The sequence below is a fragment of the Nipponia nippon genome, unplaced genomic scaffold (assembly GCF_047370975.1).
Source record: "Nipponia nippon isolate SJK-2023a ecotype South Korea unplaced genomic scaffold, ASM4737097v1 scaffold_1, whole genome shotgun sequence".
Classification (NCBI taxonomy): Eukaryota; Metazoa; Chordata; class Aves; order Pelecaniformes; family Threskiornithidae; genus Nipponia; species Nipponia nippon.
Window position 1 is genome coordinate 4350986 of NW_028262290.1, and position 26780 is coordinate 4377765.

Here is a 26780-nt window from a genome sequence, read left to right on the forward strand (position 1 = left end):
GGTCTGGTTCCTGTATCATCACTGCACCGGGCTAAGCGCTGGGGAGCAAGAGCACGGTCACTCAGTCGAGGAATCTGGGAGCGAGCTCAGGGATCAGCAGCTGAGCTTTCTCATTCAGGCTGTGTAAGTACCGGCTGTGGAATGCTTTGGGCTGGGAGAGGCGGACAGGCAGCGAGGGGGGAGAGGGAGGGAGCTTCACCAGCTGCAGCTCGGGAAGGCAGCGTGCTCTGGTCCCGGCTGGGCTGAGAGTTTGGAGGCATGCAGACGGGGATGGAAGTCCTCACAAGCCGGGTCGAGAGCAAAGCACGTGGGTTTGGATGCGGTTTGGCTCCATGCAGGTGGGAACAGCACTGGAGAGGAGGGTCTCCTATGCTGGGTGCTGCAAGGGTAGAGGAGGGTCGGGGAGTTTAGGGCTGGTGCAAAGGAAGAGAACATCTCATCGAGGGAAACGTGGGTGTTTCTAGATACTGAACTGGTCCATTTGGATGGCAAAGTATATTTGTGCTGGTCCATTATCTCAGTCAGCGACACAGGCATGGGGACACGCACATGTCTCTATGTATCAAGCAGGCTGTGGGCAGAGCCGTCTGAGGAATTCTGAATGAAAAACTGAGTGTTTCTGGTATTACTCCATATACTGACTACCTCTGTCAAGTCCAGGTACATATATACATACACGTCCTGCAAGTGTCCCTGTATAGATATGCAGGGCTAGACACAAGGCTTTTAGACTCAAGCCACGAAAAAGTGGTCTGAGGGCTCAAAATGAACTTTATAATATAGGTTAGGAAGCAGAAAACTTTCCCCAGGGAAACCGTATGGAAATGTCCTTACTTTGGGTACTGTGTGGATGGGGGAAGCAGCCGGGCCATAGCTGGGGTGGGTGAGAGGGATGAATGACCGTGCTAGCTCCATTGGCAAGTCACTGCCAGCTGAGACGTGTCCGGTCACAGTATATCATCTAGAGAGCACCTCCTGTCGTTTACACAAACTATATTCTGTGGCAGAGTGTGATGAATTGGCAATGCGGCTCTTCGGACTCATTTCAGCTGTGTTTTGGTAACATGAGGCGCCTTTTCTTCTAATATTTCTCACATGCCTGGGCCAATTTCTCTTCTTCAGCAAAAAGCCAGCCCTTTTCCTGAAATGGCAGCTCCTTCAGCAAAGCTAAAACTCCCCCATTCAGAAATAAAAGAGAGCAGGCATACAAGTTTAATCCCTATTACATGCGCGTGACAGTCCCAATTGAAAACCACTGGGGCAAATGCCTCTGTCGCCCATGATTAGATGCAGTGCTGCATCTCAGCTCGCTCTGTGAATCCCTCCCTGAGCGAGGAAAGCTGGGCAGCCACGGAAAAAAGGAGGCAGAAATGCCTACCACCTCCATGTTACAGCATCTCCTGGCACAGGTGAGGGCAGAATCCTGACATCGATGGAAACCTCTTTACTAAGAAACTTTTCTATCTCCTTTGCGCGCAGAAATCTCTGCCAACCCACAACTGGAAAGCAAATGTCCTTCTGCCCCCCTCCTTACTTACAAAGATACATGGCAACTTAGCAGTGCAATCAGGCAGCTACTTTATTTATCAGTTGATTTCAGTGCATTTTTGCTTAACTCGCTTGAGCCTCCTTCCCCCTCTCCCCAGTGCATTGAGATAAAATACAGACAGGGAGCCATTTCTTCCCTCCCCACAGAGCGTAAAGGCTCCAAAATCACCCTACAAGTCTTCCTTCCCCCGTTTTGAAGAAGGAGGCAAAGGCCAAGGAAGGAATTGTACATGAAACATCTTTCACGGCACGTTCTCCTGAAGGCAGAGCAAGCAGAACGGGGGAGGCTGCGGAACAGAGCAATAAATCCCACCATGCGCACGTACAACACCACCGCAGTTCTGCTCTCCCTTACGTGCATCGTGCCCTGGGGATGACGTGGTTCCCACAGGGATGTGGGCTGTCCTGCCCTTATGTCCTCTGTCAGGGGGGAAGACCGAGTCCGGCACTCCACCTTGTCAGAAGGGCTGTGGGATTTTGGCCATCTGCATTTCAAGGGGCTGGAGACATGTAAACAGGGATGTTTAGCAGGCAGGTGCTCAGCACGTTCAGGGAAACCTCACTCTTTAAGGAGATGTGAGTCCTGGCATCTAAAAACAGACATCCAAATTCCTGAGCCCTTTTTAAAGTGAGAGCCAAAAATCCCCCATGGGAGTAACGCTCTAACAAACACACAAAGCGCACATTGGTTGGACTTTCCTTTGCACCACGGACTGTTACAGCAGGTTTCTATAAATGCCCAGTTGCTAGGTTTAGGGGGAGATGAGACAATTTATTACCTAAATGTGCATGTTAGCAAACCTTCCGTGACATCTAAGGTAAAGTCTACAGCCCCTTCTGAGGATTTGCTGCTTCTTAGCAAGCCTTTCTGTAAATATCGTAAGGACCCTGCCATCCCTTCTTGCTCTCTCCTTTACCCCTCCTCCAGTTTTCATACTTGCATTTTAATTTGTAGTTTTTAGCTGTAGATTTTGCTCCTTTTCAAAATGACTGATTAAGGATAGCTGAGGAAATCCTGGTGATGGTTTAGCAGAGAAACACTTGCCATCCAGTAAGTCTTAGGCACGGCAGAGTCCAGCTAAGCATGACAAAGTCCAGAGACAGAAGTAGTTGTGCTGAGGTGAAGGGTGAATCAGGGGAATAGAAAAGTGAAGCCCAGGGCCAGAGCAAAGTGGATCAGTAAAGCTGTGTGGGTCAGATGGGACTCGGCTGAGCTGGCTGTGACACCCAAAGAAACAATGTCACCCATCAGGATGACACGAACCAGGGATGCTGCTGTTCACGCTCAGCGTGATATTTACTGGGATTAATACACCACTGGTGTATAGACACAGAGGAACTGAATTCTTTATTACCTCTTATGCATAATCCATAAAAGATGTGCATCTCATCTATCACAGCCTCAAAAGCACCACTAGAGCCATTATCACACAAAACAAAGGATTACTTCTTCCACATTGGTGCAAAAAGATTTACTGTCAAATGTCCCCTCCTCTTCATGGCTCTAGCCACCTTCTCTACAAATACCTGCCAAAAAGATGGGGCTCTGGGAAATACCCCTGAGGCTAACAAGCATGGTGTATGGCTCCTGGTGTGGTGGTCCAGTAGGTAGCTCCCCATCCTTGCATGCACTGAGGTTATCAGCCCTCTCTGTGGGACACCTGGAGAGATGGTTTTGGGTCTCTTTGGGGAGCTGCCCCATAATGAAGCTATCACAAAGTAGGCTTTGGCCTCATGGATGAGGCTGGGGAAGCTGTGGAGATTTGCCGAAATTCTGTTTTATCCAGAGCTACAAACAGCTGCAAAGACCTACATCAGAGTAGCTCGTTTGCCACAGGTAGACATTAGCAAGAAGAAATGGCACTGAGCTCTGAGCACACGGACTCACACAGAGACCATGGAGGGCATACGTAACCCACCAGGGTCCTCTCAGAGTGACGAATCCAGAAGGACATAGCGAAGTGGGTACCCAGAAGGACGTAGTAAAGTGGGTACGTGGGCACAGCAGGAGAGGACACTGAAGCAGGCTCAGCAGGGCGACCAACTTCTTGTATGACATGAAAAAGGTGTTTCTAGCATTCAGGTGCAGAGGACAGGAGATTGCTGGTGGAAGGCTTACATGGCAGACTGGTGGGCACAGACCTCTACCGCGCAGGGCCAGTATTGTGCAACCAGCCCCTCGGCTCCGTTGCCGGTCTGCTCACTCTCCAGGAGCCGGCCGACAGGCAGTGCAAGCTGAACATGCGGAGCACAGCTTCCCCTATAACCGGCATGGCCTGACTTGTCATTACCCATCTCAGCAGGGAGGCCAATGCATTAGCAGGCTTATTAGTGGAACATTTATCTGAGTGCAATTTCATCCTCACCCTGAGGGTCCTCTTCTGGAAGGATGGAGAGAAAAAGCTGGGTTGTCATGCCGGGTGTCACCTTCTTGGCACTCGCAGAGCCGCAGTCCCCCAGCAGCCAGGCTGGCTCCTTTTGCCTTGGTTGAATATGCCAAGCAATACATCTCAGAAAAATCCAGGCTGCCAAGCTGTGTTACGCTGTCTCCAGCTACTAATTATGTGGATAAATTGATTGTCATTAGAGTGATGAAGTAGCTCAGCAAATAAACTTTCAGGAACAAGGCAGCCCATTTTTCACACACCAGCCTCAAGGCTTCCTGCTGCTTTGCTCGAACACACAGAAAATTGTCTCCAGGCTCCACTGATGGTAGAGACACAAACTTATGAGGGCTGGAGCAAGCCAGGGAGGAACAGAGATTTATAATACACCAATAACGCCACGCATTTGTGCACTGTTGTGCAAGGTTGAGCCGATACTTTCCAAACAGGTCCAGGGCTGAGTTGTGGAGCAGGGTTGCACGGGGCAGGGTTGCATAGGGTAGGGTTGCACAGAGCAGGGTTGCATGGAGCAGGGTTGCATGGAGCAGGGTTGCATGGTGCAGGGTTGCACAAGGTACAGCCCAGGGAAAGAGGCTGCCCCCAATCTACCTCTTCTCCCACCACCCACAAAAGGATTTGGCAATGTTGGGAGTAGTGCATAGGCATTTCCCACCCCTGTCTCAACCATCCAGATTCAGGTCAGCAGCACAAAAAGAGATGGTTGTCACATCCCACTCTTGCATGAAGCCATCATAAAGTTCGCTCCGACCAGCAACCGCCTCGGAGGATACCCAGGACTGAAATAGCAAGGGGCAGACATCAGGAATCAGAGTCACTGGCAGGAGAGGGAAAGGAAGGGGAGTCATGCTGCCTCTGGCCCCTGCCTAGATTAGGGCTGTCTCATACCAGGGCTGTTCATCTCCCACTCACAACAGTATTAAGTTCACCCAGCAAATCGGAGCTACTAAGGCATGAGCAGTAATAAATCCCAATGTATGATTCCTCATGAGCAGCTTACCTAAGAAAGCGCATGATTATTTTAAATGTGCTGATTTATTAATACACTCGGGATGGCTCAAGCCACTAGTTCTTGCCCAAGGGAGTTCAGCAGTGGAGCTCAGCATCTTGACTCACAGTATTGGGACTGATATATGACTAGCTGTGATCAGATGGCATATCTAAAAATACAGAGCCTGTGGTTTATTTTTCTTGGAAAATGGAAAGACACCCAAAGAAGCAGAGCCCAGATTAGCAACCACAGCAGGCTGGATTTTTGCTTTAAAGAAGCCAGCAGAATTTGCCCAAAAGAAGGTGCCACTTCGGTTGTGTTACAGCCATGGGATTAACCTGCAGCTTTAGCACCATGGGGGGATCCTCTGGCTGCCCCAGCTGCTGCTGCTGTAGCTCTAACTCTGTATTACAGAGGGCAGGGATGCTGATCACACATCCCTGCCCTAGGAGACATGAGCCGTGGGACTCCTCTGATGCAAAGGAGGTCTCTACACTAGGACCATCAGGAACTGGGCTGGTCATTTAGTACGCATCTGTACCAGTGAACTAAGCCCTGCAAGATGAACTTGCCTTGCACCATTCCCAGGAAAGCTGCCACAGACATCTCTGGACCTGTTATCAGGTCTGCCTTCAGTCATCTCCTCTCTAGACTAAACAAGCCCAGTTCTGCTGGTCTCTCCGGTGGGTCATGTTTGCTGGACCTCAGCTCATTCCCACTGCTTTGGTTTGGACCTTTTCCAAGGCAGAAACACATGCCCCTTTTATTAGCCCTTTTAACACTATTTACTACATCTAATAGTGCTTTTGTAGAAAAGAATCCCTCCAGCCCACACAAAGGGCATGTCAACCAGCACCTTGCAGCACCTCGTAACATCACAAAGACTGACGCTATCGGTAACAAGGTGAAGCTATGGAGAGGAATGATTCAGCAATGGCAGGTTGAGCTTTTGCTCCTGATAAAAAAATTGTTTTGAAGCCATAAACACAAACTGGAGTAGGGCCTTGGTCTTCCCTCCATGATGCCATCTATTGCCCACACCTCAATGAGTTCAAGGCCTCCTTGATAACCAGCGGTGACAATCTGTTCCTGTCCATAACCTCATCCCAGGCAAAGAAAATATCCCCCAGGATTTCTGAACTGTCGTGTCTCCACCTGACTCAGGTCCACAGCAGGTTCCCTCTGCCCCATGTGAGAGCCAAAAGGGTCGATGATCCTATAGCAAAACCCACCACCACCACAAACAGTGCCTGCTGGATTCTGCTGCTCACCCATTGGTCTTCAAGAGAAAACTGATTATTCTGGCATTGCAATTTCCAGTAAGAAACCCCTTTAAATCACGCATATGATTCTCTTCTTCCCTTCCTGAAAACTTTCCAGGGCATTTCTGCACCTTGTGCTTAGAGGCGTTGTTTCAATGATAGGGAAATTGAGGCACCTCCCCAGAAAGTGGGTTTTTGTCCCCGATGAGGCCCCTTGCACAGAGCTCACTGTGGGAGCAGGAACTGCCTGCAGGGACAGGAGCTGTAATTCCAAACAGCTGAAAACACAAAGGAAAACACCCCCTCCGAAATAAGAGGCAAAAAAAAAATCAGCAAACGTACCAGCTTCTTCCAAAGGCAGCAATTTTAGGAATCACTTGTAACCAGGCAGCAGCAGCAGGGTGGTTGCGGGTTTTTTTTCTCCCCAAGTGGGGCCCTTTCTTTTCTTCCTGTTCCTATAGGGTTTTTCATCACTGTGGCATTTCCTACGATAATCCATCAGATTTATGCTGCCCTGTTCCAGATCAGAGCATCGCTAAGCTCTGTGCATGTCTAACAAAAGACAGCCCTGCCCTGAGCCATTCGAAATCTCTACAGACCAGGCAAACAAAGGGGACGGGAGAGGAGGATTAGCATGTTTGCGGAGAGAGAGCAGGGAGAGGATGTCTTTCTCTAAAGCCATGTGAGGAGCATGGGTCCAAAGACCAGATTTTCTGAGTTGCAGGTGTCCTTCCTCCTGGGCTAGGTTGCTCATACAGCAAAGGACCCCGGCCATTGAACAGACGGCCCTGGGAGCACCCCGCTGCTCCTTGCCAGGCTTGTGTTTGCTACTAAATTGGAGCAGGTGGAGGTACCAGACTGGTCCCCTAAGGTCCCCACCACTTCCTTGCCATGTGTTTGCAAATGCCCCTTCTGTCCTCTGCAGCCTCGCAGGGCACAGCGCACCTTGCATTCAAGGTTTTGCAGCTCAGCCCTGCCACGCTGTGCTTCCCACCTCCCCCGAAGCAAGAGCAGACTGCTGCGAGCTGCCTGGGAGCTCTCTTGACCACCCTCGAACCACATCCCCATGCGGCCACGCCAAGCGTCCTGCCAATTCCTGCTTTGCAGCCCTCGAACCAGAGCTGGGCAAGAGCCGCTGCGTCCGGCTCTGACCTTCCCAGGGCATGTGTGCCCAAGCGATGCCAAAGCCCTGGCTGCCTGCGTAGGTTTCCCCTCCAAGCACCAGTGTCCCTATGTGCCCAGTGACAAACAAATCCGGCAGGAAATACTTTGCTGGGAATGGGGAGAGCTCTGCGGTGAGGTTGTGACACTGGACATTGTGTTCTTGGCAATTAGCTCCTGAAACTTTGAAAAAATATCAAGAAAAGAACAAGAGGTGGCTGCTGGCCAGAGCTGGGTTGGGGGGCCAGAAAGGTCAGAGGGGACCCTGCAAGGGATCCCAGTGCGGGTTGGATCACAAGGGACAGCCAAGAGACATGCCTTGTTGGGTGGCCAAAGGGTCTCTGTGGCTCATTTTGTTGGTGCCTTGACTGAGGAACCTTGTCAGAAACCTCCCTGTTGTGAGAGCTGTGGTGAACTGGGCAGACTGGGATGGAGAGGGATCCTGACTCACCCCCACAGGGTACATTTACACCAGGACAGGGCACATCCAACTTCACACCCTTTATCATGCAAGAACTGGAGAAAGGCAGGACTGATGTACTCCAAATCAGTCACCGAGGAGAGACCTCAGGGTCACCCAGAGGACCAGCTTGCTCTTTGTGCCCTGCAGACATCTTCATTTTTCTTTCAGCTCAACAGGTCCATCAGCAAAAATGCCATGGAAGAAAAATGGAGGAGGAGGCAATGGTCAGAAAAGTCAATTCCCAAATATGCAGCAGGCAGGCAGGCAGGCAGGAAACTGGCTCCTACACACTTTCTCCCCCGTGCCTGACTCACCCAACAGGAGCCATGACCATCATTTGGGAACCACTTGTCTTTCCCTGTTCCTCATCAAACAGACAAATCACGGCTGGATCCCATCAGCAGAGGCCCCCATATGGCGACTGTCTGATCTCGCTCCCTGTCTAAACACGCAGATGGGGAGCCTGTTCAGAGGCAGGGCCACACGCTAGGGGTGGCCTCTGCCCTTTGCAGTCCTCTGAGGACAGTGAGCGACAGCCCAGCGAGCACTGAGAAGCGCTTGTGATCTCGAGCAGTTGGCAGAGGATGCTGACTGCTCTCTGCTGAGCTTCTTATGTCAGGTAGGTGCAGCTGCCTCTGGGCCCTGCTGAGATGCCATTACAGAGGCAGCTGGGCCATCTTTTATGGCTCGCCACAGCCTCTGTTGCCCATGCTGAGAGTCAGGCAATCAGCCCTGGGGGGGCTGAACATGACCGGGGCAGTGGCCCAAGCCCTCCTTCTCCAGGCAGAAGCAGTTTCTTTGCCTCTTTGGTGTTTCTGCCCCAGCATGGCAGGAGAGGGATGCAGATTCTGTCTAGGGCTCAGTGCAGAGGGCTTTGATCTTTCCCTACAGCCCCTCCAGCTACCACCTTAGGCATAGCCATCATGAATGTTTCAGGGTTCAGATCCTAAAGGAGTCTCTGATCTCCCAGACATCCCAGCCTGGCATGCCCGGATCACCATGAGAACAGCAGAGAATGACCTCTCGGTAGCCCAGCAGCTGAAACCCCTTCCTGCACTGGCCATGCAGCAGGACTGAGTGAAGGACAAGGAGCAACCCCCAGCCCTGATCCCCTGTGAACTCCCTTTTCCCTGCGGACCCTGTTGTGGCCACCCAAGCCTCTCTCTCTGCCATGGGGTTGCTGCACTCACCTGAATTCCGGCATGCCTGCAGGAGCCAATTTTGACTCAGCTTGAGTAAATGGAGTTCTGCAGGGTCAAATCCATCCCTGGAGCTCCCTTCCATGCCTGTCCACAAGGCCTCCCACCCTTGTGCCTCACTGGCAAGGAGACTGCCACGCACAGCATGAGCAGGACCCAAGCTGGATGTGGGACAAGGAGTCAGGGGTTTTCCCTGGCCCTTCTCAGCTCCACCAAATCAGAATAGCTACAAGCTGTTCCCACCAAATATCAGCTTCTCTCCCCTCTCCTCACTGTTGGCAGGGGGCTATAAAATTTAGGGCAGGTGATTTCATCCATCAGGCAGCACCTGCCAGATCCCTGCTCTGCTCCATTACGGTCTGCAGCAGGGCTGGGACCGAAGCCAGTGTTCTATTCCTCGTCCTTTGACAACGTTCCCACACTGCTGTCCAAAGCTTTCCTTCCAGGGAAAGGCAATGTATGTCCTGCTCATTAACAATAAGGAAGTGTGATGGGATTGAAGCACAAGCCCCTTTGCAAGGAGGGAAATTCCTACACATTTGGGGAGAGTCTCAGTGTCCACAGATTTCCCCCTAAACCAAATGCCATGTGGTGCTTTCCTGGCATTTATCCTCTGTAAAAGGTGGCTCCTGGAGGGTGGTCCGGTGCAGCAACTTCTCCACCCTTGGTCCATCTGTGAAAACCTACCTGGTTCTCTGGGTGAATTCTGAATCTGATTCACAGCATTCCACGATAGCCCTGGAGATTGTAGAGAATCAAGTATTTAGGGCTCACGGGCAGTGCATATCATAGGGACATACATGAATGTTTTCCAGCACTTACTAAGGCCTGGGGATCTTCTGGGACAGACTTACTAGAAGGAAGAGTAGTTGGGGAGGGTAAAACAGATGCAGACTCTCCTCCATGCCATTAACTTTATCTACCATGGCAAAGGGTTTACTCACCTGGCAGGGAGCAGAGCCATCTACTGTTGCCTCGCCATCAAGCCTGCAGCTAACTCAACTGGGCAACCTCCCCTGCAAGCAGTCTTCTGAGGACAGGCTCGTGTTTGTGAGTGGTTGCTGTGACTGTGGGCATTACTTGTTCCCATTTCCCCTTTTGGTTCTCCTGCTTCCTGGTGCAGGAGCAAGACAGTGGAAAAATGTCTCAGGAAGACGTTTGTTTGTTGGAGGGAAAATGGGAGAATGTTCAATGGAGAGACTACAGGCATGTGAGTTCACTTTCTCTGAAGTAGCTGGTAAAAAAGGTTTCCCAGACAGCTCAGTGAAGATCCCACCCTTCGGTGTCCTCCATGTAGTGAGGATCCCACCTTTTGGTGTCCTCCATGCAGTCATGACCATAGGTGAAGGTTCCTTAATTTTCTGAGCTCTGATTCCATTGGGTTTGGGTCCAAGACCTTCTTGGGTAGAAGCTCTCCTCTGCCACTGAAGAAGAGAAGTCATTTCTGATAATTTGTTCTGTATAACAGAGCCTAAATTCAACTTCCTAAAAAAAAAAGCAAACATGTTCAGACACTAAATTCTGCTTTGGGTCCTTACAGAGTTGGTCAATAGAGACATCTTGAAAGCTGATCCAGCCATGTGCCTTAAGCCCATCTCAGCAGTGCAACAGTTTGTTATGCTGTGCCCAATCTCAATCTCTTCTCCTGCAGCAGGGGATGAAAGGATACTCCACTCCCCTCTTTAGGGCCACAAAAATGATCAGAGGGCTGGAACACCTCTCCTATGAAGAAAGGCTGAGAGAGTTGGGGTTGTTCAACCTGGAGAAGAGAAGGCCTTATTGCGGCCTTTCAGTACTGAAAGGGGGCTTATAAGAAAGTTGGGGACAGACTTTTTAGCAGGACCTGTAATGATAGGACAAGGGGTAATGGTTTTAAACTAAAAGAGGGTAGATTCAGACTAGATAGAAGGAAGACATTTTTTACAATGAGGGTGGTGAAACACTGAAATGGGTTGCCCAGAGAGGCGGTAGATGCCCCATCCCTGGAAACATTCAAGGTCAGGTTGGACTGGGCTCTGAGCAACCTGGTCTAGTTGAAGATGTCCCTGCTCATTGCAGGGCAGTTGGACTAGATGACCTCTAAGGGTCCCTTCCAACCCAAACTATTCTATGATTCTATGTTTTTTTGAATAGGACTGGAGAAGTATACCCTTCTCCTGACAAAACCTGAGAAGCCATCTCCCCAGGGTGCTGTGTGGTATCAGACTTCTGACAACCTCCTTCAGAGCCGTCCGGCCTCCTACTTTGCTGCTCTGTGCCACAGAAGACTTTTAAAAAGAGCCCTGTCCCACCCCTATTTTCCATGGCACAGTTAAGGGATTACTAAGAATTATTATGGGCCAGTAGCACCCTTCCCTGCCGTAACTATTATTCCTTCTCCTACGTGCTAATTTCGGCTGAGTCAATACTTTCTTCCACCTACAATCTCAAGACATTCACTGCAATATTTAATACCGTTGCATATTCAGCGAACAAGCTTGAAAATTTTCCACTTACTAAAGCTTCCCTTTTTTTTTCTTCCTTTCCCCCTCCCTCTGGGAGGGTGATAAATGACTGAAAATCAAGAGATGATAGAAGCTCTTCATTCATCAGCTACGGTTGCAACTCCTCCTGAAGTCGAGTGTGGGAACCGCGTCTGGGACAAACCGTGGCCCCGAGCCCGGATGTGCCTTCTCCACCTTAACAGCAGCATCTGCTTCCCAATATGGCATGCTCTGCACTATCTCAGGCACAACTTGAAACTTTGCAGCTGTTACCACTCCGAGTCTATAAATCCAGCAGAGAAGGAGAGGCTGGGATAGTGGGGGAGTGCAGGGCACTTGTTATCCTGTGCACAGGGATGGGAACAAAGCTCACATGCATCACGCAGAAGCACAAAACCAAGGCAGTCCTCGCATAGGAAGGGCTGGGCAGTCCCAGAGCAGGTGAACAGAGCATAGGTACCAATATCTCATCCTGGAGAAAATTCTCTTTCTTTCAGTCTTGCATTTGTAATTCCAGAGAGCTATTCCCTAAATACAAAAGTTTCATTTACAGGCTGGGGGAAACTTAAGCATTTGCCACCAGAGGCAGTAAGAATGATAGGGTCAAGTTGATCCACCCTGCCCAACGTTGGACTATAGGCTGGTTTCTTCTTTTTTGTTCTTCCCCCTGTTCAACTCCCAAGATGGAAGGAAGCGAGGGCAAGATTATTACCCAGACAGGACTCATGGGAGGCCCTCCAATCACACTTGCTTTCCAAGTCATAAGGAAGTGAAAAGCACATGAAAGCCCAGGCACGTGCCTGAGCTGGAGGTCAGCTGTGAAAGGCTGGATGCCTGGATCAGGGGGCACATAAAGTCAAGGAGGATGTTCCTGAAACTGGGGGAAGAATCTGCCCCTCAATGTGAGGAAACTCAAAATAGAAAATCAATAAAATAACCAGACAAAAAAGATCAGCTCTTTCTTCCTGGGAAAGATCCAAGGGTGAAAAACTAATTCCAGAAAATGAGGTCAAGCTTCTCTAATAACCATAGCTACTGTTTGTGCTCCAGTGAGACATGCATGTGTGGAGTTTACCTCTCCTCTATTTATGGATTTGGCCTCTTGACCTGGAATTCAATGCCTCTCAGTTGATCCTGTCGTGTTGTGACGGGCCATATCCTGCATGTTTATTGCACTGGCACCAGTATTGTCTTTATCTAAAGGGTGAGGGAAAAGAGCAGTCTAGGGCTGACACTAATCCAGCATCCATCCTCCCTGTCCTTCTAAACAATTAAATTTGGTGCAACTTCTCACTTTATTTTTTTCTGCCTTTTTTCCCAGAAGGGTCCTCTAAAGCTACTGTAAACCCTCCTGGGGAGAACATCTGTGCAAGTCCCACAAAAGATGGCTTTTTTGGTACCCGATTTAGAGCAGGAAGTGTCCCATCATGAGGTGGGACTATGGGGGATTTGGGAGATTTGAGTCCTTACAGCATTGGTCAGCAGAGACATCTTGAAAGCTGATCTGTCCATGTGCTTTGAATCCATGTCAACAATTGGATAGTTCGTTATGTTTTGCCCAATCTCAATCTCCTCTCATGCAGCCAAAGGTGAAGGGTTACTTAAATCCCCACTCCGAGAGGGACCTGATACCCACAAGGACTCTACTACCAGTAGGGAAGAGCTGTGTGAGGATGGAGAAACATGTTGGAGGGCTCCTCAGTGGAACCTCAGACTCTCTGTTTCCACCCTCAACTCATCTACGCTCAGTCACTTCAGCCCAGTCCTTGGACAGATCTTATTAACCACTCTCCCAAATGACTGCAGCCAGAGTGTCACCAAAGTGTGCAAGGTCACCCTTCGTCTCACTGTGCCAGGTTTTTTCTCAGGGTCTGGACAGCTGGGTTGGTTCAAAGCATGTCACAGGCTTTGTGGCATTTGGTCCAGCACCTTCCTGCTACCGCCAGGCATGCTTCTGTCTAATCCCAGTTCATATCAGGAAGATGAAAAGAGAGGTATTTTCCTCTTGTGTCACACGGCGGTGGCTTGGTGGCATTGTGGTGGCCTTGAGCTGGCGAGTTCTCAGCAAGGAGATTTTGTTCCCACAGAGACAAAGGAAAATTGACCTGGGGAGGGGACAAGAGCGGGGCAGCAACATTAGTTTTAGTTTACTAGAGATGTTCAGGCATTAGCACTGTGAGGAAGGCTGGAGCACTCTTTAGCGTTTCCAGCACTTCATAAATTTCAGAGAGATTTAGGGCAAGGAGCCAGATGTTTAGGGAGAAATTCTGAACACTAAAGACAAGTGGAAATTTTTTTTTTTTTTGGTAGTGTGTATTTTTTCCCATTAGTTGCAAGGCTATATTTAGAAGAGAGAGGGAGAGAGAGAGAGCACGAGAGAGAGATTAGGCATTTCTTCATGTTCTGTAGTCACTCCAGTTGTTCTGCTTGTAGGAACAGATGTCTCTTTCCTGGGGTGATAGCATTCAGGTCCACAAGGAAATTTTCTTACCGGCAGCTCCTGTACCATAGAAGGGAGATCAGGCCAGAGGTAAGTCAGTCCATCGTGGGGGAATACGCTGCAAGGACCATTGCAGTGAATGCTTTGGGATATTGGTCAGAGAGAAAGTGGGGGCATGGGATCGGAGAGGTGACAGCGCAGGGCTAGGAGGGAATTGCTGGAGACCCTACCCCAAGTCCAGAGTGGAAAGCGTGGCTATTGCAGCAGGGAGCCCTGGCAGCGATGGGAGGGGAGAGGGTCCTGCGCCGAACACGTGGAAGGGCAGCTCGGGAAGCCCCTGGCTCTGCCCGTGTGGCAGGTGTGGAGGTTCAGCTTGAGGTGCCCGACCTGGAGATCCAGGCTGCACCAGTAACTGTGAGGGGCTTCCTCCACTGTGAGCTTCTCTGCTTTTGGGTTTTGTGGCAGTGCCATGATATTTCGTTGTTTCCCGAGGAGATGGGGGGTGATGAAAAGTGTATGAAGGTACCGGCTTTCCCCCATTGAAAAGCCAGCTCTTGTGAGGAGTGGGGTGATGCCTTGTTTGTATCTGTGTATTCCCAGACATAATTAAATTTTGGGGAAATGCATTCAGAGAGGTTTTGTAAGCCAGGAGAGGAGATGGTGTACTGCCTGGCATGGGGTCGGTTGCAACTGGTGATGTTTTACCTCTGTTTGGCTATGCAGCAGGGTGCGAGCTCAGCTCTAGGAAAGATGCTGTTTTCTTTCTCTGAATCCGCTTGCTGGGTCAGTCTAAGGAGAAACAGATCTGTACCGAGGTCCTTAACCAGGTCCCTTCAGAAATGCCCCCTGCTTTCATAGCAAGACACTCACCAACAGCTCAAGGTTTTTCCAGGTTAACCTAGTTAATCCAAAATTTGCAAAACCCTGAAGGTACTGTGGGGTCTGTCTGCACAGCACAGTGTCATATATGCCTAGCAAGGGAAACCACAGATACCAGCCTCCCAAACGGTTAACGATCTGGTTAACCATCCTGGGATGCCTCAAAAAATGTCTGCTCCCTGACTAGGTCTCCCATCTCTCTGCCTTCCGTGGGCCAAGCCCAGGCATAGCTCTGTGCCTCAGTTTCTCCCCGCAGCCAAGAGAGCCGCACAACTCTGCTGGGCTGCAGAGCTGCACCCACGGCGGGCTGGTCTGCTGCTCATGGCACACCTGACCCCTCTCCCCGCTGCATCGCCCCTTTATCCCTACCTGCATTTGGGTCACCTCCATTCCCTGTGCTCCCTAGGGTGTGAGCGTTGCCTCTTCTGTCCTGCATCCCTGGGCCAAGGTATTCCTCAACAACAAACCTCTGTTGCTGCTCTTCCCCCACTGTCTTCTCAGGCTTCTGAAGGCAGAAAGAGGGAAAAGTGCTCAAATATTCCTAAATTTGCAATTAAAAATTTCCTTTTCAAAAGCAAGCAGCAATGCACAGTCCAGAAGTTGCTCAGTTTAATCTCCCGCAATGTTTTTGCATTTGCCTGTGAAGTTCCTGTATGTGCCTATATGGTAATTTTCACTGCAGGGTTCCCCTTGTACACAGCCACAACAGCTTTTATTCCAAACTGACAATTCTAGCACTTCGTCCCAGGCACCCTTGAAATGCTAGATGGATTACTGTAATCCCAATAAAATCAAACACTTTTCTCTTGTACTGTTACAACCTCCCAAGAAGACAGGCACAAATCCACCCATCTCTCCTGGCTGGACCTATAAAACTCCAAATCTACATGTTTCTTTCCAGATTTAGGTTTTTAAAAAAATTTTATACCCTTTTGGAAAACATTTTCCCCCAAAACATGTGCTCCCCTCACGTTATATTGGTCCCCGAAGGACAAAGAGGGATACATGCAGGAAGTCATGCTCTGATTTCTCTTACAGTATCAGAGCTAGAAATACCCAGCATCTACTGCAGAGATGTCACTCCATGCTCCCTCGTGACAGATGGCACTTGGTGCTAGCCCTGACAGGCTATGAGATATTGGTCTTTTTAATGCTAACAGCATGATTTATAGAGCATTCACCAAGACACTTAATATTTCTGTCATTCCAAGGCCAAGATCTGGTAATGCAGAGAAGAGGACCATGAAAAATGCAACAGTATCAATAAGGCATTGTAGACGTCTAAACATTTCAGGAGGGACTTTTCTATACAGTGTGGTATAAACAAGCAAGTGGAGGTGTAAAGCCTTTATTAGCACTTCTAAGGTGACCAGTACTAGCAAGCCTCATCAGAGACGTGCTGAAGGACCTCTAGGTGCCCACCACTGCTGGGTGCACTTCTGCAGGTCTGGAGAGGCAATGTATGTACAATCCCACTTCTATGTTTGCTTGTACACGTACATCTGGGCTCCTTCTTTCAAAGGCTGAGGCATTACTGCTGCAAATGGGCATAGAGGAGGTATAAGCTCACAAGAAATCTGCCAGCACATGAATTTCCTGCTCTGTATATCTTTGAGAGCTTCATTCCATATCTTCCATGCATGCTCAGGACAGGGCTGGGGGAGGACCATGCAGATCTTTCCAAGTTTTAAATAGATTGTCTCTGGGGTGTCCAGGACTGGAGATCCGTCACCTGGTTTTAAGCAGCAGGTTCAAGCCTAGATGCAAAGAGTGGGCATCTGGGCCAAGCCGAGTGGCCTCCCTCCCATCTGGGTCACTTTGCTCCATGAAGAAGAGGAATGTAGTTCGGAGAGTTGTGCTCTCCCTCTTCTAACTGGCAGTGATCCCTCATGGCCTAGGATGACCTGTTGGACTAAATCATTGCTTGGGCACCCACAGGCTATTGCTTGTTCCAAACTGAACCAGGCAGCTGGGTCCCTCACTCACATAGGATCTGATTTTGGCCTTAGGCTTGATGGGGAGTATGGGGTGCACCCATGTGCACACAGAGCATTGAACACAGCATGGTGGGTGGAGGTCAGATCACAACTCACAGCGATACCCATTGCCCATCCACAGCAGGGCCTTGGAGGTGAGCGACCACGTAGGCTAACTGGGCACGTCAGGCAGGAGGCATATGGCTCAACAGCCCATCAGCAACATAAGCCCAATGACCACCATTGCATTAGCCTCCACACATCCTTAGGCCGTGATTGCTTAAATGGCTTGAAGGAGACAGCCCCTGACCGTCCTTGGGACTGGACAACCAAAAAGTCAGTAGGTGGTATTAGTCCCTCTTGCTGATGTGCAAAGTGAGTTCACACCTTTCCCCTTCCAGGCAAAGGCTGTAATTCAGCACATTACCATTCAAACCATTGGACAAGGTAGGAGTTGCTGGCCATCACGCTCTTCATTGCACGTGGGCAAACATGCCGTGTCTGACCAGTGCATACACCAGGCAACCAGCTATCATCTATCCCCAGGCTGGTTCTTCATGAGGAAGATATGATTTGGTGTAAATCTGAAATTATTTCACTTCAGGCAAAGAATGAGAGGCAGGCAATGCTCGCTCTTTGCAAAGAAGACATCCAGCCCTGCTTGCAGTGTTTCAATGCCAAAGCAACTGTGAAGTTGCAGCGAATAAGACCTAAATTAAAGGATGTGTGGTGGAGAGTACTAGCAAACTCCTTGCAGGTTCATATTAGAGAAAACAAGGATTGTGCTCAGTGCCTATTTACGTGTTTGTCAGCTCTGATTTCTTCCATCCTCCTAATGTTTTTTTATCTGTTGGCTAAATTCAACCAAAATTTGGCAGAAGGGAAAGATCACCTCAATTTTCAGGAAATTAGGCAGCAAAGAGAGGAGAAAGTCAAACAAGTGTCGGAGCCAAGGGACAAGCTGGAACGTGAGTGCTCATTAAGGCAGCCAAGTGTCCACATGGGAAAAAGTTATAATAAGCATCTCAGCCAGGGCAAAGCATTTATCCAGCCCTGCGAGCCACTGCAAGACATGAAACCGTAAGAAAGCAGGTGTCATTTAATCTGACACTCACAGAACTATGTGTTTTGTGTCTCCAAAGCACTTTTTATTTCCACAGCATTGGAGGGGAAGGAATAATCCAACTCTGGACTGGGTTTGACCGTTTCCAACTGCAATTCCCCAGCAGTCAAGTGTTTCACACACTCTGTCCAGCTGCCCTCAGACCTGGAGGCTTCTAGGAGACATCAATGCCTAGGAATCAAGTGAGAGCAGAGATCTGATGCCCACAAATATGGGATCTTCCCTGCCCTGGGAATAGCTCCATTTCTGCTTCGGGGTGGGATCTTTCTCCGCCGGACATTAGCTCCCTTCTCACAGCCTGAGGGCTAGATGGGCACCAGCTTTTCCCTTTCAGCAGCTGGATTCATTCCCTTTCTCTCCCTTTCTCCCTCAGTTCCCACTGTCAGCAAACCCAACCTCCCCGGGCTGAGCATGTGGCACACAGAATAAGCTCTACCACGTATAGGGCAAGGTCCTCGACATGCACAAAAACACCATATTTGGCCAGTTTGAGCCAGAGTTGAGTGAGAGCTTGCCAGAAGGAGAATCATACAATTTAAACTGAAAGAGAGTGAGTTTAACCCTTCATTTATAAATATGATGATAAATCACCCAGAGAACTTTAAACACAGAAAGGCTGCAAAACTAAACACATGCTGCTGCCATCCCACAGCGGGGATGATAGAGGAGCCATGTTGCCATATCAGATGTTCTGATTCAGGACAGGGAGAAGAGAAAAACTGAAGCTGTTTGTACTAAATAACACTCACTCTCACTTGTTAATGTCCTTTTCATCTTTCTGATCCCAGTGCATGGCTCTCTTGTTCTCTGTCTCTGGGTTTGAATGCAGAGATCTTATCTGCACACACCAATAAACAACCCCTTTGGAGAGAGGTTAGGACAAAGCTCAGTTGCCTGACCTGCCGTTTCTTTTGTATCCCATTACTTGAACTGCTGAGCCAGATCCAAATTTCCCCTAGGTCAAGGAAGCACTCCCCATTGACTTCAGCAAGTGGAGGGTGAGGCTTAAGGCTGACACTGAGCTAAAAGTTGGGTGGAAAGAAACACAGGATGGTCAAGGATATCCTCCTGGGGCAGACGTAGCACTGAACTGCCCATGCTCAATGAACAAGTGTGATGCCAAGCAGCGAGTGAGCGAGGGAAGAGGCTGCAGGACCCGGTTCCAGCACAGCGACCATCTGTTTCCTATTTGGCCCCAGAATGATGGAATTGGTTGTGTCACGCAACAATGAGACAGTATTTCAGAGCAAGTCCCCCTCTCCCAGTGCTGAGCAGGGACCTTTATCAGAACGAGGGAAACCAGGTCAACCTCCAGTCTCCGTCCCTCCCCTTATCCCATTTCTACCCAGATGCCTGCTGTACTTTTAAGGAAATACTACCCACAGTCTCACAGCCAGACAGACAAAATCCAGCCTGAGAGGTATAATATAACAGCATAGGCCAACTGGCGCAGTCAGACAGCGCTCAGAAGGATGCGTGTTTACCCATCTTGGGCTTTGCAGACTGCCAGCTCCAAGAAACAGGGATTGCATGGAAATCTGGGGGGCTGAGAGCTGCATTAGGCATGAAGAAGGCTGAGCTTCAAACTCTTCAAAGATTTTAGGAAAGGGGTTAGCACAGGGGCTATTTACTCTGTAAGCAAAGGTGATCACGGCTCTTGTAGCTCTGCATGAGCTCATGCAATAGCTGCAAGCAATAAATAGTGCAAAACATAGCAAAATAAAGGTTTGCAGAGGCTGCGAAGCTTCTCATGTATTTAGCCATGACCCCTGCTGACTCCTATATGCCACCGCTCCATGGTGATGGAGCGTAATTTTTTCACTGGGAGGGCAGGGGAGGGCAGAACTGGAAATCTTTGGAAATGTTTGCTTTTCCTCAGATGCGAGGTCACGCTGCCATTCTGTGCCTTGTTCAGCCTACTGCAAAATGGGGCAACGTACCTTTGTCAAGTGCTTGGAGACCCACAATGGAAAAATACTTAGTAGCTGTTAACCAGGGGTTTGGTCCAGCTCCATCTCATTAAAAGCACTCAGAGGAATGCTATTGCTTTGCAAGTCCAGCTCTCCATCCCTTCTGCTTGTGAGCCATGAGATGAGGGCAGTGCCACAAAGAAAGAAAAAGGCCATTCACCCAAACATCCATCAGTAACAATTTGATTAGAGGAAGACTTTTCCCACTGCAGCCCAAGAGGCAGCTTTTCCACAGCCTGTCAGTGAGTACATCTTCAGAATTACTTAAATTTGTTTCATGTAGCTGCTTGGATTTTGAGTTCAGACAGAGCAGCGATGGAGTGGGAAGAGACAGAAACTCTAATTCAGCTCCTCCGTTGCATGTTCAATTTGGCAAACAAAATGCTACTTGTTTTTTAGCTGTTTACTATATCTGGAGTTTATTTCACTGCCCATGGGGCTCAGTGGAAGAGGTGACTATGTAAGCTATCACACCATATATGCTGATGATTTTAATTTCTCTGTATGGACAGTCCTCATAGGGGATCCTTTTCTATCAGTCCGTAAAGTGCCCCACATACCTCAGCAGCATTGTGAGGATGAGGAACGTTTGAATGCATTTTGAGTTACTGATTTCACTGAGGCAGGAAAGGAAAAATATAAGATGAATATCAGGTGTTTGTGATAAAGGATCTGAGACTGAAGAATAATCTCCCAGAGAAGCCAGACTACTAACAAGATGTAGAATCAGAGGAAACAGCCAGTGCCTTAGAGTTACAATAAGAAGACAAATGCATACATAACTCAATACACTCTAGTGCAGGCTAAGGGATGAGATGGGTGATTTTGTCTTCTCCACTTGCTCAACTACCTCTAAGAACACAGATATACAAGCTCACGCTGCACTCAAGGAGCAACAAAGTCTTTATTTCTTGGTTTACACTGGTGCAGTGGCTTCCACAGTGCTCCTCCTGACAGCATCTGCAAAGAGAAATCCGGGAGCAGATCCAGGCATCTGCTCATTTCAGTTTGTTTTTGTAATTAAAGAGTGAAACAAACAAACAGAGAAGATCAGATGGTGAGAATATTAGGAAATCATTAGAAAATGGGCCAGCGTTTTGCATCCTCCCTGTGCATCTTTTTCAAGTGCCAGACTTCGCAACTTCACTACCTTCAGCCAGTCTTGGGTTCAGTTTTTCCTGTTATTCACTGACAGTGTGCTTGGCACAAAATGTAAAGAGACAAGACCCTCCTCCAGGAGTCTGCAGGCTCAATCAGACCCAGACAAAATAACGTGACCATGTGTGCTCCTTTGGCTGCCACTGGAGTTCAGTGCAGGGTGAGGTAATCTGGTCGTTCCCGAAACACAAGCTGTTCCAACATCCAGCTGCTGCTGGAGATGGCTTACTTGCCAAAGTGGACAGAAGTTAGGGTTGCTCCTCTTTGCCCAGCAGTTCTTAGGGACATTACAGGTGGTCTGACTCCAGGCTTTGAGATTTGAGTCCTGCGGCATAATCTGGCACTGGGTTTGATCTCAGGAGGGCTTTATGGTTGAGCACCAGCCATTGCAATGGACAATCCAACTACTTGGGCTCCCTAAACAGAACAAATTGCCATTTGATTCTAAATATCCTTCCAAGTTCAAGGATACTAAAAACCATCTTTTTCTTTCACGCTACTTCCATAGACTAGATGAGAGGCAAGAAGAAACTAGACCAATCACCAGACTCCAGGCCAACAGACCTAAACTCCATGATGATGGCAAAGTCACTTCTCCAAGAATTTCCAGAGGGAACTTCACACCAAGTCTTCTAAATTCTCAGTCCTAATCTCTGCTTTTGCCCAACAAATGTTCTGCTTTGTGCTCACCTGGCTTGAATGAACCACACAGAGTAACCACGGCTAGACTGTAGCATCTCATGAGGACTCTTGATCTTGAGTGTTGACCATTTACCAAACATACTTCATTCCCAGCCCTCTCCAAAGTGAGAAAAGTCAGGAAAGCACCCACACTTTGGTCACTCAGTCCTCCACAAAAGCCTGCCTGGCCATATCCTCTGACCCTATTCATCAGTACAGGCTAGGAACTGTTCTACTGAAAAGGTCATGGATGTTATGGTGGATCTTAGGCTGAAAATCAGCAAGCAGTGTGCACGCATTGCAGACAAAGCAAAGTACATACTGTGCCACATTAGGAGGTTCGTGGTCAGCAGATGGAGGGGAATTATTACCTCCATCAGTTCATCACTGGCAAGGTGTCCAGTTTGGGAGCTCTCTGCTCAGGGGAATGTTGAAAGACAGGAGAGGGTCCAGCAGAGGCTTTACCAAGATGGGAGGAATGCACCAGTACAGCCTGAGGCCAAATAGCTGGAAACTGGCTTTGCAGAGGACTTGGGAGACACCAAGTTGCACATGAGCCAGCAATGCACCCTTGTGAGAAAGAAGGCCAACAGCCTCCTGGGTTGCCTTAGGAGGAGTGCTGCCAGGAGGCTGAGGGAGGTGATCCTTCCCCTCTGCTCAGCACTGGTGAGACACATCAGGAGTGCTGTGTCCAGCAAATGCACAGAGACTTGGGAATCTCTTCTCCTAAATCTCAGTTCCCCAGCTCTTTATCCCAGACAGCTGGAAGCCTTCTGCTTTTGTCAGGAGGTGTGGAGGAGTTCAAAAGATTGAGAGTTACAGCTAGCAGGGATTAGTAGTTCATTAGCCCAACAAGCAAGCTTTTAGTGGCTGGGCAGGAAAAGCCTTTGTCACTTGTCAGGCAGGCTCAGAGCTGCTGGGATTCTCTCTGGACCCAGTTAGGATTGTCCCAGCAAAACATTTGCTTTTGGTCAGCAGGAACACTCCTGAGGATCCACTTTTCACTCAAAGGCTTCTGATCTAGGTAGCTTCCTCCTCTGCATTCTACACGGTCACCAACAGCTTGGAGCACCTCATAGGCAATGTGACATCTTCAGTCCATTCTCCAAGTCCCCATAAGCAGCAAAAAGGATGAGTGCAGGCAGAAAGCCAGCATGCTTGGGGGAGCTGGACATCCAGACCCCCTTAGCAATTCAAGCCTTCCTCATTGAGACATGCAGCCCAGGCACACTGCGGTTCCTGTGAGCACTGGAAGATGTGTTTGCCGCTCCTTGTCTCCAAGCCCTTCCGCACTTGGCGCTCTGGTAGCAGGGATTTCAAACCCTCATAACTCAAGTCTTTCAGCATCATTCTCTGCTGATTCAAGCTGATTTTTTTAACCTCAAAGTTCTGCTCAGCCGCTTTGAGATATTCCAGACATTTTTCAACCATTTATTTTTATTGAAACCAGCCAAGTCTCTGTATATATTGGGCTTTTTTTTATCTTTTTAATATACAAATCAGTTTAAAATAGTGTGTAAGTCAGGAATGATTTGCAAATTAAACTGTCAAACCCTGGCAGGAGTAGCGCCTGACACCCTTGGTTTGAAATCTCCCAGCTGCTGTTGCTGTGAGTGCAGATCTCTAGAAGATGCCACACAACCTGCTCGTGCTTTCCTGGAAAATTCAGCCATTCTTTGATTTTAGGAAAATCTTACCGTTCCTGAAAATGCTGCTGCACATAATTCTCTAACGGGATCACCTGGCCAAGGGAAGGGATGGGATATTTTAGGAGTCAGATGCTGGGGCTACGGTTGTACCAACAGGTTGGGCAAATGTCTTTCAGCTGCCAGCACTATCCTGCTCCCATGGCAGGGGAAGAAGAGCCTCCAGTCAGGAAGAAGCTGCTCCAATGTCGAGCAATGACTCAAAAGAATAAGAGCCATGTTCAGGAAACAAGACTTAGTGTGAGCTGCATATTGGCCTGACCCTCCCTGTCACAGCAGAAAATGGCCTGTGCCCTCCATGAGTATCAATGCACCCTGCTTGGACCCATCAACCCCATGTGTTTCTCTGGGCCATTTGCCACATGGCTGGCTCAAACATGACCACATGTAGGTCCCCTGACTTTCCCTTCTCCTCTGCTTCCCTCAGCATAGTTCACTTCTTTGTTCTTGCTCAGGCCTTAAAAAGACTTTTGCACAGGGCAGAGAAAGAGAAATTTGAAGTGGGGATTGTGTGTCTTCTCCAAAACATGCATCTGGAACCACAGAAGACAGTAATTATAAACCCAGATATTTTTCTAGCGATTATTGGTAATTCCATATTGACAGATGAGACGCTCAGAATACAGCAATATATATAACTACTGAAGATGTATAAATATGTTGGTTAAAATGTTCTTAGGTGACAATATTCTGAGCCCTAAGGAATGCTGACATACCCATTGATATGCCTCTGTTTCTTTTCTTCCAGATCACTGGGAAGTCAGTGACCATGTCGACCTCTTCCACCCAACTTCCAGCTCTTGACTCTATCAACTCCACCCAGCAACCCAACTCCAGCATCTACTTGTTCTCCAAGTTCATTCACCCCGACAAAGAACTGTACACAGAATTTTACAGCCTGTGGATTGCCCTGATGGTAGTCAATGCCATCATTTTCTTGGTGGGTGTTGTGCTGAACAGCTTAGCGCTGTACGTCTTCTGCTTCCGTACCAAGACAAAAACCACCTCTGTTATTTACACCATCAACTTGATTGTTACTGATCTCTTGGTGGGTTTTTCCTTGCCTGTCCGGATCATCATGTTCTATAGTGCAGGGGACTGCCTGAATTGTTCCTTGGTTCATATCTTTGGCTACTTTGTCAACATGTACTGCAGCATCCTCTTCTTGACGTGCATCTGCGTTGACCGCTATCTGGCAATTGTACAGGTGGAAGCCTCACGTAAATGGAGGAACCCCACCTGTGCCAAGGGGATCTGCATCTTCATTTGGATCTTTGCCACTGTGGTGACTTTCTCCATCCTGACCATGGCAATACAGTTTGCTGCATGCTGCCTGTCCAAGATTCTGGTCCTGATGGTCTGCGAGTACTTCTTCCCCCTCATCATAATCATCTTCTTCACCACCAGGATTCTGTGTGCTCTGTCCAAGCCCAGCCTCATGCACCAGAGTCGGGAGAGGAGAATGAGAGCTGTGCAACTCCTTATCACCGTCCTCATCATCTTCATGATCTGCTTCACTCCTTTTCATGTGCGACAGGTAGCAATCTCCATCAACCCAGACATGCCCCATGATGTCAGCCTCCTCGTCTACCATGTGACAGTGACTCTGAGTAGCCTCAACAGCTGCATGGACCCCATTGTCTACTGCTTTGTCACCAATAACTTTCAGTCAACCATGAAAAACATCTTCAGGAAAACCGAGCCAGAGCAAACCAGTGTGGACATCCTGGGTATGAACAAGAACTCCAAGGGCCCCAATGCAATCATCGCCTTCTCAAACACAATAGGAAGCCCTGTGAGCTTGCCGTCACCAAGCAGTGTCCAGATATAACCCACACTTGATGGGACACACTGCAGTAAGCCAGTGTAATGATGCTGGAACATTGCTAGGATGTACAGTACTATTGTCTTTGACCTCTTTGGTTTTTAGGCTGAGGTTCAGAATGACAGTGGTGGAATTTATTCCTCAAGAACACTGTGGTATGTTTGGAAAATGGAACTTGCAGTGCTGTTAGTACCCATACAAAAGAGTCTATTAATTACTGTTCCAAACAGGAAACTTTTCTTTGTATTTTAATACAGACATTTTGCTAGCAACAAATTCTTTACTGTGGTTTTCTTTTCGTGTTTGTCTTTGTAATGTGACACTCATAGGATGACTTAGAAAGCAGGAAATCTCTACTTTCTATGAAAGCTTTTGGGCCTTGGGCATGTGCTTAGGAGTAAAGGACAAGACGGATGTTTCCAGAGCTATCCACTACAAAGATTTTAGATGCTAATGGAGTGGGAAAGAAAGTATTCCAACCCACCTGTCACTAGTAACTACTCATTTGTTTCCAAAAACGTCTGAATCTTCTCAGGGAAGAGAAGATGAAGTCAAGCAGTGAAGTCTCCTCTCATTATTTCAGCTATAATAAAAAAATACATGTGGGTGTATATGTTTTCATACACATTGCCTGGGCTTGGGGAGAGGTTAAGGATACGTTCCACCTTCATTTGGATCGCTAAATCCCCTAAACTGCAGATAAACATACAAAAATCTGTGAAAATGAACATGCTTTCCAGCAAACTCTGCTGTTCTGCTCTCCCTGAAGAACAGCCAAGATGAAAAGCAGAACCAGACTATGATACTATACTACTCTTGGTTTATTTTTCTTCCTGGCATGTTGTGAAATCAGGGCTTGCTGTCCTCATTCCCATTATCAGTCCATCCACTCAGTCACTTAAACACTGATGCTTCCAAGGACAGAAAAAGAATCCATCTCAGGCATCCAGGTTGAAATTCACCCCAGTATAAAGTCACTGGGACGATTTAAGAGCCATGTTTAATAGGTATGTTAGGCTAAGGATGCTGGAAAACTCTGTCCACAATGGTGGGTAAATGTTTTCAGTTACACTGTACCCATTAAGCAATGCGAATACAAAAAATTATGCTAGGAAAACAGCAAGACCTGCAGCATGAACAGCAATAACTGTTGTTACTGCTCCATGTCTCCTCCCTCATATGCCTATTGCCCCTCCAGCTGGAAGGTTACTATGAATTCATCAAGTCTAGTGAGCGGCTTTTCCTGGCACTCACTGGTGTTACCATTCAGAACGGCAAGATTTATGGTTGGTCCAAGCTAGGGCATCCTAGAGTACTCTGCTTCCCCGGGGTCTGACCATGGGGCAGTCATCTCCATTTCACAGGAACACAACATAACCAATGCTTCAAACTGCCCCTTGCACTGAGTTTGCAAGAATTTGCCCCTTGCAACACATATATGTTTCCCTAACCTGTTTCCCTGGCCAATCCAATGGTAATAAAAATTGAACAGTCAACATCACTGCAACACAGG

At 48.4% G+C, this 26780-nt stretch overlaps 1 protein-coding gene across 2 annotated transcripts; it reads left to right on the forward strand.

The window, feature by feature from the left end:
- Positions 1 to 41: 41 nt before the first annotated feature.
- GPR20 (G protein-coupled receptor 20) lies at positions 42 to 25273 on the forward strand. Of its 2 annotated transcripts, none has more exons than XM_087734542.1 (2): positions 42 to 123; positions 24191 to 25273. In XM_087734542.1, the coding sequence occupies exon 2, from the start codon at positions 24212 to 24214 to the stop codon at positions 25271 to 25273; it is 1062 nt and encodes a 353-aa protein (XP_087590668.1). In that variant the 5' UTR covers positions 42 to 123; positions 24191 to 24211. The 2 variants fall into 2 exon arrangements, with proteins under 2 accessions (XP_087590668.1, XP_009472326.1); XM_009474051.2 differs by lacking the exon at positions 42 to 123 and adding an exon at positions 13931 to 14039.
- Positions 25274 to 26780: the final 1507 nt, after the last annotated feature.